Below are 13,065 nucleotides of genomic sequence, written 5' to 3' on the forward strand. Positions count from 1 at the left end.
ATACAGAACCCACCTCAAAATTATTCATAAAATTTTATGTGGTTTTCTACATCCTTCTCTTAGTGAAGCTATTGCCTCCTACTTCAAAGTGTCTTTCAGTCTAAACTTTTGGAGACAGTTTTCTAAAAAGAAAACAAGTTGACCTTTTGTGGAACCAGATTTCAAAATCCTATATAAGATACTCCAGTATTTTCAATTATTCTATCAAAATATTCAGTAGACGTTTGTTGAGCACATATTATATTTTGCTCAGCACTGATGATACTTTTTAGCATGTGATCTCAACTCCTGTTTCACTGAAAAATTAAAATTCTGCCAGGCAGGAACTTCTTCAGATTTCTACCCCTTCTTATCTAAATCGTTACCTGACCTTGCTTTTTTCTGTCTTGTCTCAAAGGACAGTGCGCACCCTTTACCTGGGTTTTCTCTTACTAGCTTATTGGCCTTTCTCCTTTAGTTAACATTAACCCATGTCTTAGGAATCGTCATTGTGTTTATACTGGTAAGAATTTTTAACCTGGAGTACAAGAAATTTGGGGAGTTCTTGAACCCCCTGGAATTGTTTTTAAAGTTTTGTATGTGTTTGCATTTTCCTGGGGTAACGACCTAGGGCTTTTGCTTAATTCTGAAAGGGGTCCTTGATATAGAGGAAATTAAGAAGCAAGTTTTTCTCCTCTTCTGTTGGCCCTTCAACAACCCTGGTCTTTTCCCAAATTTTGTTCTTTCTTCTCACAATCATGCTTTGTAAAAGAAATCTACACTTTCTATTTCTTTTTCTTCACTACTCATTCATTTGTTCGTCCTCCTACCATTGAAACTACCTTGTTTGAATCATCAAAATTCATTATTTGGGAAATGTTTTATTGAGTACCAACTTTGTGCTGGGCACTCTTCTAGGCATTAGGGATATAACAGTGACTGGACAAGAGCCTAGATCACTTGGAGCTTACATTTGGTGGGGGGTGACGAACAATAAACAAATGAAGAAATAAGTGATATAATTTCAAATAGTGTTAAGTGTGATAACCTAATGGGCGAGTGAGTAGGAGAGAGGCTACTTTAGGTAAGAGGTTGGGGAGGATGCTCTGATATTTCAGCCAAATTGCCAAGGGTAAGAAGGAGCCATTCATGTCAAGGGCTTGGGGGTGAGAATGTTCCTGACGGAGGGAAAGCAAGGGAGGAGGCCTCAGAGTGGAATGAGATTGGCACAGTAGAGGAACAGAAAGAAAACCAATAAACCTGGGGGGTGAACAAAGAAGAGAGTAGTAGGTCTATTTAGGGAAGTGAAGGCAGGGGCCAAATCATGTAGGACCTTAAAAAGTTTGACTTTTTTTAAGAAAATTGAAATCGTATCAAGTATCTCTTCCGACCACAACGCTATCAGACTACATATCAATTACAGGAAAAAAGACTGTAAGAAATACAAACACATGGAGGCTAAACAATGCACTACCAAATAACCAAGAGATCACTGCAGAAACCAAAGAGGAAACCAAAAAAATACCTAGAAACAAATGACAATGAAAACACAACAACCCAAAACCTATGGGAGGCAGCAAAAGCAGTTCTAAGAGGGAAGTTTATAGCAATACAATCCTACCTCAAGAGACAAGAAACATCTCAAATAAACAACCTAACCTTACACCTAGAGCAATTAGAGAAAGAAGAACAAAAAAACCCCCAAAGTTAGCAGAAGGAAAGAAATCGTAAAGATCAGATCAGAAATAAATGAATAAGAAATGAGGGAAACAATAGCAAAGATCAGTAAAACTAAAAGCTGGTTCTTTGAGAAGATAAACAAAATTGATAAAACATTAGCCAGACTCATCAAGAAAAAGAGGGAGAGGACTCAAATCAATAAAATTAGAAATGACAAAGGAGAAGTTACATCGGACACTGAAGAAATACAAAGCATCCTAAGAGACTACTACAAGCAACTCTCTGCCAGTAAAATGGACAACCTGGAAGAAATGGACAAATTCTTAGCAAGGTATAGCCTTTTAAGACTGAACCAGGAAGAAATAGAAAATATGAACAGACTAGTCACAAGTAATGAAATTGAAACTGTGATTAAAAATCTTCCAACAAACAAAAGTCCAGGACCAGATGGCTTTACAGGTGAATTCTATCAAACATTTAGAGAAGAGCTAACACCAATCCTTCTGAAACTGTTCCAAAATATAGCAGAGGGAGGAACACTCCCAAACTCATTCTACAAGACCACCATCACCCTGATATCAAAACCAGACAAAGATGTCATAAAAAAAGAAAACTACAGGCCAATATCACTGATGAACATAGATGCAAAAGTTCACAACAAAATGCTAGCAAACAGAATCCAACAGCACATTAAAAGGTTCATACACCATGATCAAGTGGGGTTTATCCCAGGAATGCAAGGGTTCTTCAATATATGCAAATCACTCAACGTGATACACCGTATTAACAAACTGAAGGATAAAAACCATACGATAATCTCAGTAGATGCAGAAAAAGCTTTTGACAAAATTCAACATCCATTTATGATAAAAACTCTGCAGAAAGTAGGCATAGAGGGAACCTATCTAAACATGTAATAAGGCCATATATGACAAACCCACAGTCAACATCATTCTCAATGGTGAAAAACTGAAAGCATTTCCTTTAAGATCAGGAACAAGACAAGGTTGCCCACTCTCACCACTGTTATTCAACATAGTTTTGGAAGTTTTAGCCACAGCAATCAAAGAAGAAAAAGAAGTAAACGGAATCCAAATTGGAAAAGAAGAAGTAAAACTGTCACTGTTTGCAGAAGACATGATACTATAAATAGAGAATCAAAAAGGTGCTACCAGAAAACTACTAGAGCTAATCAATGAATTTGGTAGAGTAGCAGGATACAAAATTAATGCACAGAAATCTCTTGCATTCCTATAAACTAATGATGAAAAATCTGAAAGAGAAGTTAAGGAAACACTCCCATTTACCATTGCAACAAAAAGATAAAATACCTAGGAATAAACCTACCTTGTGAGACAAAAGACCTGTATGCAGAAAACTATAAGACACTGATGAGAGAAATTAAAGATGATACCAACAGATGGAGAGATATACTGTGTTCTTGGATTGGAAGAATCAACATTGTGAAAAAGACTATACTACCCAAAGCAATCTGCAGATTCAATGCAATCCCTATCAAACTACCAAAGTCATTTTTCACAGAATTAGAACAAAAAATTTCACAATTTGTATGGAAACACAAAAGACCCCAAATAGCCAGAGCAATCTTGAGAAAGAAAAACAGAGCTGGAGGAGTCAGGCTCCCAGACTTCAGACTATACTACAAAGCTACAGTAATCAAGACAGTATGGTTCTGGCACAAAAACAGAAAAAGATCAATCGAACAGGATAGAAAGCCCAGAGATAAACCAATGCACATATGGTCACCTCATCTTTGATAAAGGAGGCAAGAGTATACAGTGGAGGAAAGACTGCCTCTTCAATAAGTGGTGCTGGGAAAACTGGACAGCTACATGTAAAAGAATGAAATTAGAACACTTCCTAACACCATACACAAAAATAAACTCAAAATGGATTAAAGACCTAAATGTAAGGCCAGACACTATAAAACTCTTAAAGGAAAACATAGGCAGAACACTCTGACATAAATCACAGCAAGATTCTTTTTCTTCTTTTTTTTTTTAAAATTAAGAATAAACAGTCAATTTTATTGGGCTCAGACTAAGAATCCATGGGTTTTGAGGACCTCTGTGAATTTGTCAATTTTCTTCTCTGTGTTCTTTTCGGCCTGCTTCCATAGCCTCGTGAGCTGCTTCTTTTTCCAGTAGTGGATCTTGGCCTTCTCCTTTCTCTTCTCCTCAAGGGTGGCTGTTACTGCCTGGTACTTCCAGCCAACCTGATGAGCCAGGGACCCTAGGTAGGCAAACTTCCACATAGGCTTCAGATGCACAAGCTGGAGGGCGGTAGGAACCACCATCCTCTTTTTCTTGTCATAGGGTGGCAGGATCCCATCAAACGCCTTGAGGCAGTTTAGAGCGGCCTGGCCTTGATTGGTCTTATGGGACAGCATGCCTTGCACTGTCTGCCAGAAGATGCGGCTGGGGGCTCAGAAGTGGTAGGGGGCTGTGGGAGGGGTTGGTGTTCATCCGCTTGCAGAGGAATGCCAGGTACTTCAACTTGTTTCTATAGAAATTGCCAGAAATGTTGATGCCCTCACAGCACATAACCACCACCTTTTGACCCAGAAGCACCTGCTCGGCCATCATGGCCACCAGGCAGCCCAGGAGATGGCCTTGGCCATCGAGAACCAGGACCTGCCCCTCCGCCATCTTTGGCAGCTGCCTCCAAGATGCTTTTTGACCCACCTCCTAGAGAAATGGAAATAAAAACAAAAATAAACAAATGGGACCTAATGAAGCCTAAAAGCTTTTGCACAGCAAAGGAAAACAAAAACAAGATGAAAAGACAACCCTCAGAATGGGAGAAAATATTTGCAAATGAAGCAGCTGACAAAGGATTAATCTCCAAAATATACAAGCAGCGCAATATCAAAAAAACAAACAACCCAATCCAAAAATGGGCAGAAGACCTAAATAGACATTTTTCCAAAGAAGAAATACAGATTGCCAACAAACACATGAAAAGATGCTCAACATCACTAATCATTAGAGAAATGCAAATCAGAACTACAGTGATGTATCACCTCACACTGGTCAGAATGGCCATCATCAAGAAACCTACAAAAAATAAATGCTGGAGAGGGTGTGGAGAAAAGGGAACCACCGTCTTGCAGTGTTGGTGGGAATGTAAATTGATACAGCCACTATGGAGAACAGTATGGAGGTTCCTTGAAAAACTAAAAATAGAACTACCATATGACCCAGCAATCCCACTACTGGGTATATACCCTGAGAAAACCATAATTCAAAAGAGTCATGTACCACAACATTCATTACAGTACTACTTACAATAGCCAGGACATGGAAGCAACCCAAGTGTCCATCGACAGATGAATGGATAAAGAAGATGTGGCACATATATACAGTGGAATATTACTCAGCCATAAAAAGAAACAAAATTGAGTTATTTGTAGTAAAGTGGATGGACCTAGAGACTGTCATACAGAGTGAAGTAAGTCAGAAAGAGAAAAACAAATACCGTATGCTAACACATATATATGGAACCTAAAAAAAAAATGGTTTTGATGAACCTAGGGGCAGGACAGGAATAACTACGCAGACATAAAGAATGGACTTGAGGATGCGGGGACGGGGAAGGGTAAGCTGAGATGAAGTGAGTGGCATGGACATATATACACTACCAAATGAAAAATAGATAGCTACTGGGAAGCAGCTGCATAGCACAGGGAGATCAACTTGGTGTTTTGTGATCACCTAGAGAGGTGGGATAAGGAGGGTGGGAGGGAGAAGCAAAAGGGAGGGGATATGAGGATATACGTATGCATATAGCTGATTCACTTTGTTATACAGCAGAAACTAACACAACGCTGTAAAGCAATTATACTCCAATAAAGATGTTAAAGGAAAAAAGAAAAAAAATATATGAGCTACCTTTGTAGGCTAGAGATTAAAGTAAAAAAAAAAGTTTGACTTTTATTCTGATTTCAGTGGGAAGCCATTGGAGTGTTTTGAGCAGGATCTCATTATTTTAAAATGATTGTTTTGATTTCAGTTTGGAAAACAGGTTGCAGGGAGCAGCAGTAGAAGGAAAAAGACCAGTTAGGAGACAATTGCAGTAATCCATGTGGGAGATGATGGTGACTTGAACCAAGTAGGTGATAATAAAAGTGTACAGAAGTGGATGATGGATTGGGGATATATTTTGGAGGTAGATCCAAAGGGCTTGTTGATGAATTTGATGAGGTTCAGGAAAAGAGGAAACAAAGACAACGCCTTGGCTTTTGACTTTGATCACTGCACAAATGACAGTGCCATGTGACATGGGAAAGACTGGGAAGGAACATGGTGGAGGCAGGGTTGAGAGTAGAAGTGCAGGTGGGGGAATTGAGGTCTGGTTTGTTTTTTGTTTTGTGGTACGCGGGCCTCTCACTGTTGTGGCCTCTCCCATTGCGGAGCACAGGCTCCGGACGCGTAGGCTCAGCGGCCATGGCTCACGGGCCCAGCCGCTCCGCAGCATGTGGGATCCTCCTGGACCGGGGCACGAACCCGTGTCCCCTGCATTGGCAGGTGGACTCTCAACCACTGTGCCACCAGGGAAGCCCAAGAGGTCTGTTTTAACATGTTAAGTTGTGATGGCTTTGGACATCCAATAAACAATATAATGTGTTAAGTGCTCCAGTATGGATATGTTCATAGTTTGGAGGGAACATGGAAAATATATGCTAAGTCTTTGGGGGGAAGTAGAAGTCAGAAATACTTTTTTGTAGTCCTGTATTCCCTTAGCATACATGTATGTGGCACGAATCATACTGTACTGTAATTTCTGATTTGTTTTGGACTTCCCTAGATTCATTGAGGCTTGAAATTGTAAGTTTTTTGTTTTAATTTAATTTAATTTAATTTATTTTATATTGGCTGCATTGGGTCTTTGTTGCTGCACGCGGGCTTTTCTCTGGTTGTGGTGAGTGGGGGCTACTCTTCATTGTGGTGCGCAGGCTTCTTGTTGTGGTGGCTTCTCTTGTTGGGAGCATGGGCTCTACGTGTGCAGGCTTCAGTAGTTGTGGCACACGGGCTCAGTAGTTGTGGCTCGTGGGCTCTAGAATGCAGACTCAGTAGTTGTGGCGCACGGGCTTAGTTGCTCCGCAGCATGTGGGATCTTCCTGGACCAGGGCTCGAACCTGTGTCTCCTGCATTGGCAGGTGGATTCTTAACCACTGCGCCACCAGGGAAGCCCCTTGAAATTGTAAGTTTTTATTTGTTTTCTATCTTTCTAGCTTCCCAATCTAATATTGGTTCATCCTTATCCTAACTGTTTATAAATTTGTTTGGTAAGTGAATAAATGTTACAATCTGATAGTATGAACTGAAACAGTGATAGTAGTGATGGAAGAAATGTGTTTGAGAGAGATTTTAGTGAAAAGATCAGTAGGACATGACGGCCAATTAAATAAGTTGAGTCAGTGAGAGGAATTAGTAATAATAGTAATTGTAAATAATAATAATATATATATAGCAGTTATTATTTATTGCCAGGCACTCTTCTAAGTGCTTTACATATAATAACTCATTTAATCCTCACAACAACTCTATGAGGCAAGTACTGTTTTCATCTCTATTTTAGAGATGAGGAAGCCATGGCCAGAGAAGTAACTTGCCTGTGGTCACGCAGCTAAGAAGGGGCAGAACAGGCATTATGAACGGAAGCAGTCTGAGGCTAAAGAACATGCTCTTAACCACTGTGCTGTGTTGGTTCCCCGTTGAGAATGACTGTGATTCTAGCTTGGGTGTTTATGATGACAATTTGCTGCTTACAAAGTACTTCACTTGCGTTCTCTGAGATCTGTACAGGAACACAAGTTCCATTCAAAGCTCCATCTAGAGATCACTGGAAGGTGGAAGATATTCAGGTAGCCTGAGGTGGAGAAACTGGCATGCCAGGCATGGGCATTTCAGATACACTGATTTCTCTCCCTTTTTATTGCCTCCAAAGTTAGTGTAGGGAAAGTCGCAGCTCTAATATGATGGCTCACAATTGTCAGGTAGACTCTTGGTCTCTTTATACTTCTGATTTCTAGACTAGACTGATAGTAAACGTGACTGTTCATTTTACCAAAAAGAAGAGGGAAGGTTCCATTTTATCTGCTTTAGTACACTGCTTCATTATCAACCTCTACAAATTTGTATTGACACCTTCCTGTTAGCCAAAGAACTGTGCAGATTCATGGAATACAGAGAGCTCTAGGATATTATTTGTTAAGATTCTAATAACTGTGTGAGGAAGACATATCCAGAAAAAGTAAATAGCTACATAAATTGTTCTGTTACCAAGATATTTGGATGTCTCAATGAAGAGGTGATCACCGTTCGATGGAGAAGACAGAGAAAACCTCCTAGAGAATATGGAATTCAAGCTGAGCCTTAGAAGTGTCTTTACTTCAGTGGAGAAAAGAGTGAGGGCAAAGCTCATGAACAAAAGATAATATGTTTCTGAATGTATGTATAAAGAAGGTGTAGAATAGTTTGTCTTTAATAGAGGGGTTCTTGGAGGTGTCAAGTAGGAGGTAAATTTGAAGAAGTAGGAAGGGACCAAATTATGAAGAACTCTGTATGCTAGGCAGGTTTAGATTTTAGGTCCTTGCTATTCAAGGTGTAGTCTGTGTGCTAGCCAAATAGGGATCGCTGAGCAACTTTTTAGAAATGCAGTATTTCAGACCTACTGTGAGTAATAATCTCATTTTAACAAGATTCCCAAATGATTCGTATGTTTACTAAAATTTGAAAAGTACTGCTATAGTGAGGAGTCATTTGATTCAGTTATACTTAGTCACATGTTTATAACTAGGAACATATTTTTCAACAGAAACTATGTTAGAAATAGTAGTTAGGATTTCAGCCTAACCCATAAAGGCCTAAAACGATTCATAGTTAGAAATGCTTTGTGAGATCTAATGCTGAAGTTCCAGGAGAGGCAGGAACTGCTGGACTGGAGAACAGAAAAAGCAGATTTGTGTCTTGTTTAGGGAAAGGGAAAAAGGGAAATAAACCTGTCGGACTGCTAAGGGCTGGATTGTACAGGGCGTTAACACAAGGTCAGTGATCCTGAGCCTTAATTTCCCAAGCACTAGATTTTGGAGCATAGCATCTGTGTTGCTTTGCTTGTAGCAAATTCTCTCTTAACGTAATGGTAGCCTTGATTCAGAGAAAGAAAAATTATTTCCTTAAATTATACAGTTTCTAAGATACATAGTCAAGTAAAAAAAGCACAGTGAAGAGTAGTATGTGTAGTATGCTAAAGTGAGAAATCTTTTAACACTGCTATTTTGCACATGTGCAAATATGTATGTAGAAAAATTCTGAGAAATGGAATTATTTGTAAAGAAGCTATGTGCATTTGTAATGTTGCTAGATTTACCCAGTGGTTCTCCATAAATACTGTGTCAATTTACACTGCCACAGAATGCTAATTTATATATCCAACTTTATGATTTTGCCAATGTGATGGTTAAAAAATGGTATCCCAGTGTTCTTTTAATTTGTATTCCTCCAAATGGTGAGATTGAATATCTTTAAATCTATTTAAAAGCCATTTCTGTGAAATATCCATATTCTTGGCCAATTTTTATATTAGGGTATTTCTTTTCCTTTTTTTAATTATAGGAATTATTTATATATTAGGGAAATTAGCCCTTTGTGATATGGGTAGTAAACCTTTTTGTTAATATACAAAAATAACAATAAACAGGTAGCTAGTGAACATCATAGCCCTGGAAGTAGACTACTTAATTTGCTGCTGACCCATACTCCCTTAGATAGAGTGGAGTATGTCTTTTTTGAAAAGCATGTTCAATACTATAGTTTCATATTTGGAAAACACACAGAAGAAGTTTTATAATATAAAGTTTTAAGAAAGTAAATGTTGATGAAGTCCTTTTAGCTGGTGGAACAGGTTAAAAACAATTTATTAATTGAATGTTGTTAATTTTCAAAATTATGGTTGTTGTGGGAAATCACAAAGCTGTTTTAAACCTGACTGTCTCTATATTATTCCCATTCCTTCCACTAGGTTACCACCAAAGAACATGCTTTTGATCTAGGGGCTCCAGTTTCTGAAGCTGAAAAACACCAGAATATTCTCCAGCTAGAACAAGAAGTGAGAAATCAAGACAAATTCATTTCTTCACTGAAGTTACAGGTTACATTTAATTTCTCTGCATATTTCCCTAAATTAATTTGGGATGGGGGCCTATATTAAAATAAGATAGAGAATAAATACCAATTCAGTGCTCATTTAAATTGTATGGGTCTAAAATCATTCCATTTTTATCTTAACCATTTTGAAACACATAGATTCAGAGTTAGTGAGTGAAAACTATATCCCAGGTGTTGTATCAGATGCTTTCAAGTACATAATCTTACCTAATCATCCCAACTTTGTGAAATTATTTCCATTTTACCAATGTGGAAGCCCAAGTTCCAAGAGGCTAAAGAATTATGATATTTGACTAATGAGTGACAGAGCTAGGATTTCTCTGAACTCCCACGTTAGCTAGAATTTGAATCCAGTTCTCTGAACTCCCAAGTTCATTATTGTTTCTGTTCTCCTGGTGTCTGACCTGTGGTATAGCTATTAATAAAGGCTATTAAAAGAAACTTCCTCTTCTAGGAAAATGGAGTAGACTTACTTTTCCTTACTCTTCCCACTAAGTACAGCTAAAAACCCTGAATATTATGTATAAAACAAGCATAAGAACACTCTGAAAGGTGGGAAGAAGGAAGACTGGCTAGAGACCTCAGCACACAATGAATGTTAGGACATGTTAGGGAGTTCCTGGTTTTTCTTTTTGTTCCATATATCCCAGGCAGAGTACTGGAAAAACTGGCAACCAGAAATCATGGGTGCAGATTTATAAAGGTCTCAGAAAAGCCATCCCTTTCTAGCTGAAGGACTAGGAATTGGGCAATCTAGCAAGGCAGATTACTCTTAGACAAGAACTGCCCATTTTAAGCAGACACCAGGGAAAAAAACTAGCTCCATTCCTGCCAGCAAAGCCTAAGAGCCCAGACACCCACCCTTCTCATGCTATAACAAAGAACCCCATCCTTCCCTCATCCCCCTACCCTGCCCCACAAGGCCCCCATCCCACCAGGGTGGTATCAAAGAAGGCTGAGTGGGGAACCAAGACTTTTGTGTCATTCAGGAAGTAAGGAAATCCCCAACCCCATATTGTCAGCAGAGACCACATGGGGAGCCAAGAAGTCCACTGCCACCTGGTAGTAAGAGGTGCCCCATTTCCTCTTTGCTGGGATGATATCAGAAGAGACCTAATGTGGAGTCAGAACCTTTACCACCCTCCAACAGTAACAAGTCCACCCACCCACAGTGGCAGTGGAGGATACATGGGAGCGGTAATAAGGAGCCTCCATTCTTCCAGCTCTGGTGATATCAGCAGAGGCCTGGTGGGGAGCCCGAAGTCCCATCCCTGCCTAGCCGTCACGAGGAGCCCCACCCTTCCCAGGTGTCAAAGGAGGCCTAGTGGAGAAATTGGGCATTTACTCCCATCCAACAGTAACAAGGCAGTGTCCCCCTTTTCTTGCTGGAGCGGTGTCACAGGAAGCCTACTGAAAGATGAGTCGGTGTCTTAGACTATGAGGTCTCAATTAAAAAAAAGGAAAAAACACTCCTCATCCCAAAAATCAGGAAGATTTCAACCTCTATGAGAAAAGACAATCAAGAGATGCCAACACAGAGATGAATCAAATATGACAATTATCTGACAAGGATTTTAAATTAGCCATCATATAAATGCTTCAACAAGTAATTTTGAGCATGCTTGAAACAAACAGATAAAGTACAGCCAAGTGGAATTTTGGTAGCAAACAGGCTGTTCGAAATAAAAGATATAAAGTAGAGGCAAGTGGAATTTTGGTAGCAAACAAGCTGTTCTTCAGTAGATGAATAGAATAAACAAACTGTGGTATATAGCAGAATATCATTCACTGATTAAAAGACATGAGCTATCAAGCCATAAAAAGACATGAAGGAACCTTGGAAGGATATTGTGAGGTGAAAAAAGCCAATCTGAAAAGGTTACATGCTCTGTGATTCCAACTATACGACCTTCTGGGAAAGACAAAACATAGAGACATTAGAAGATCACTGGTTGCCAGGGATTTGGAGGGAGGAAGGGGTGAAGGGAGCACAGGGGATTTTTAGGGCAGTGAAACTATCCTGTATACAGTAATGATGGATACATGTCACTGTACATTTGTAAAAACCCACAGAATCAACAACCCTAAGAGTGAACCCTAATTAAACTCTGGATTTTAGTTAATAATAATGTATAATGTTGGCTCATCAATTGTGACCAATGTACCACACTAAAACAAGATGTAAATAAGGGGAAACTGGGGTGAGTTGGAGGGGGGAGAAGGGGTATGTGGGAACTCTCTGTACTTACTGGTCAATTTTTCTGTAAACCTAAAACTGCTCTAAAAAAAAGTAAGTTCTATTAAAAAAATACATGGGAGAAAAGACTTCCAAATTATGTATCTGATAAGGGATTAATATCCAGAATATATAAAGAAATCCTATAACTCAACAACAAAAAACCCCAAAACAACGCAATTCAAAAATGGCAAAAAACTTGAATAGATGTTTCTCCAGAAAAGATATACAGATGGCCAATAAACATGAAAAGATGCTCAACATCACCAGTCATTAAGGAAATGCAAATCAAAACCACAATGAGATATCACTTCACACCAATCAGGACCACTATTATCAAAAAGCAGAAAATAACAAGTGTTGGTGAGGATGTGGAGAATCTGGAGCTCTTGTGCATTGCTAATGTAAAATGGTTTAAGCATAGTACAAAATTTTGGCAATTCCTCAAAAAGTTAAGTATAGAATTACCATGTGATCCAACTATTCCACTCCTAGGAATATCCCCCAAAGATTAAAAGCAGGGACTCAAACAGATACTTGTACACCAATGTTCATAACAGCATTATTTATGATAGCCAAGAGGTGGAAACAACTCAGATTCCATCAATAGATGAATGGATAAACAAAATGGGGTACATACAAACAATGGAACATTGTTCAACCTTAATTCTGAAAGGAGACTACAAGATGGAAGAGCCCTGAAAACAGTGTGCTAATTGAAATAAGCCAGGCACAGAAGGACAAATATTGTATGATTCCACTTATATGAGGTAGGAAAATTCATAGATAATTATTTAATGGGTACAGAGTTTCAGTTTGTGATGATGAAAAAGTTCTGGAAATGGATATGGGATGGTTGCACAATGTTGTGAATGTACTTAATGCCATTGAATTTTACATTTAAAAATGGTTAGAGTGGTAAATTTTATGATGTTCTATTTTACCACAATAAAAAAGTTTAAAAAAATACAGTAACTGAAA

At 38.8% G+C, this 13,065-nt stretch overlaps 1 protein-coding gene and 1 pseudogene across 2 annotated transcripts in view; one reads left to right on the top strand and one right to left on the bottom strand.

Annotated features, from left to right (window-relative positions):
- TSGA10 (testis specific 10) overlaps positions 1-13,065 on the top strand; it is a 105,326-nt gene that overhangs the window by 2,268 nt on the left and 89,993 nt on the right. Inside the window, exon 2 of one of the 2 annotated variants that reach the window (XM_060168585.1) lies at positions 9,703-9,831. In XM_060168585.1, the coding sequence (XP_060024568.1) occupies positions 9,703-9,831 (129 nt within the window). The remainder of the gene's footprint in view (positions 1-9,702; positions 9,832-13,065) is intronic. The other variant, XM_060168586.1, reaches the window with a different exon arrangement.
- LOC132531386 (large ribosomal subunit protein uL13-like) lies at positions 3,701-4,332 on the bottom strand (annotated as a pseudogene).

Source organism: Lagenorhynchus albirostris, chromosome 13, assembly GCF_949774975.1.
Source record: "Lagenorhynchus albirostris chromosome 13, mLagAlb1.1, whole genome shotgun sequence".
Taxonomy (NCBI): Eukaryota; Metazoa; Chordata; class Mammalia; order Artiodactyla; family Delphinidae; genus Lagenorhynchus; species Lagenorhynchus albirostris.